This window comes from Habropoda laboriosa, unplaced genomic scaffold, assembly GCF_001263275.1.
Source record: "Habropoda laboriosa isolate 0110345459 unplaced genomic scaffold, ASM126327v1 scaffold38, whole genome shotgun sequence".
Lineage (NCBI taxonomy): Eukaryota > Metazoa > Arthropoda > Insecta > Hymenoptera > Apidae > Habropoda > Habropoda laboriosa.
The window spans coordinates 772416-774002 of record NW_017100163.1 but is presented as its reverse complement, the minus strand read 5'-3'; the positions used below and the strand labels follow the sequence as shown (position 1 = coordinate 774002).

At 32.2% G+C, this 1587-nt stretch overlaps 1 protein-coding gene across 1 annotated transcript in view; it reads right to left on the bottom strand.

Moving 5' to 3' along the window:
* Positions 1–1587, bottom strand: part of LOC108578481 — a 35590-nt gene that overhangs the window by 15527 nt on the left and 18476 nt on the right. The window contains exons 5-7 of the mRNA XM_017941829.1: positions 1346–1500; positions 966–1055; positions 527–685 (exon numbers count right to left, since the gene is read on the bottom strand). Coding sequence (XP_017797318.1) covers positions 527–685; positions 966–1055; positions 1346–1500 — 404 coding nt within the window. The remainder of the gene's footprint in view (positions 1–526; positions 686–965; positions 1056–1345; positions 1501–1587) is intronic.

Here is a 1587-nt window from a genome sequence, read left to right as displayed (position 1 = left end):
CAAAAACTCAAAATTCTGAAAATTTGAAAATTCAAAAAATCAAGAATCCGAAAATGTGAAAATTACAAAATTTAGGAATTCGAAAATTTGAAAATTCAAAAATTCAAGTATCTGAAAATTAGAAAGTACAAAAACTCAAGAATCCGAAAATTTGAAAATTCAGAAATTTAGGAATTCGAAAATTTGAAAATTCAAAAATTCAAGTATCTGAAAATTAGAAAGTACAAAAACTCAAGAATCCGAAAATTTGAAAATTCAGAAATTTAGGAATTCGAAAATTTGAAAATTCAAAAATTCAAGTATCTGAAAATTAGAAAGTACAAAAACTCAAGAATCCGAAAATTTGAAAATTCAGAAACTCAAGAATCCGAAAATTTGAAAATTCAGAAATATAGGAATCCGAAAATTTGAAAGTTCAGAAATTTCAAAATTCAAATATTCGAAAATATTTGAATACTACATCATTACCATATCGTACACATAAAATCTACTACGAGTAGTGTAAGTACATAAGTTATTACATTACCTTGCTTACCGGCTCGAAATCCAGGTTGCTTATGTGAATTTTCGTCGGAGGAGGTGACGGTGACGATTTGGACGTGTCCAGACAAGACAGTGTCGACAGAGTCAATCTGATGGATCTGATCAGGGCCTTCTTGGCCTCGATCATCGTCAACCTCTTGTCCTACATCCATCACCGAGACTATTATCGTGCTAATTTTAATTATATGCCTATGGACTAACCGATTTGAGAAAAGGTGCTGGCTACATTCATCGAGTACTACATTAATTACTGAAAACATTTTCACGACGCAATCGGTAGACACAATTACAAACTAGAATCTTTCAAAATTCATGCATCAAGTTTTTTACTAGTACCTACTACAAATTTCTAAGGGATGATATTTGGACACAAACATACGAAGAAGTGTAAGTGCAACGAAAATAAAAGTACATTGACTTACCTTGTTGTTACTCGTTTTACGCCTAGCAGCTTTCACTGCTTTCGTGTTCATAGCTCTTAATCGTCTGCGACTTTTTTGCATAAATTTCACCTGTGAACAGATTTCGATCAAAATTTACTAGCAGCCTTTCCTATTCACAATTTTATACAAAATCCTCATTATGCATCGCAAGTTACACAAAAATTTCGTGAAAACAGTAACCGCTTCAGGATATTAAAATTAGAAACCACTGTACATTGTAAATTATTCAAGAATATTCAGGAAAAAGTTATCAAGTTTAAGAACTTCTCAATTGCGGAAATTTATTAATTACTCTCGTGCTGTGTTATTTGTCCTATTAAAATGCTTATAACGATTTTTATCACGTAGAAATTTCATACCATTCCACTCGGCTGTATTTGAGGGTAGCCTAAAATAAAAGCGCCCACGTTCAGTCCACATCTGATGATACGCAAAATTACTAATCCTGGCAGGAAGAGGATCCATGGCAGAGGTCTCACGAGTTCTATTTTTCCGAACACTTTGCCATTCTCTTCTGTAAAATTACAAAAATATTCTCCATTCAAACACTTATTTAACATTTAGATTATATTTAAAACATTAATTGTTGATTATCTATGGC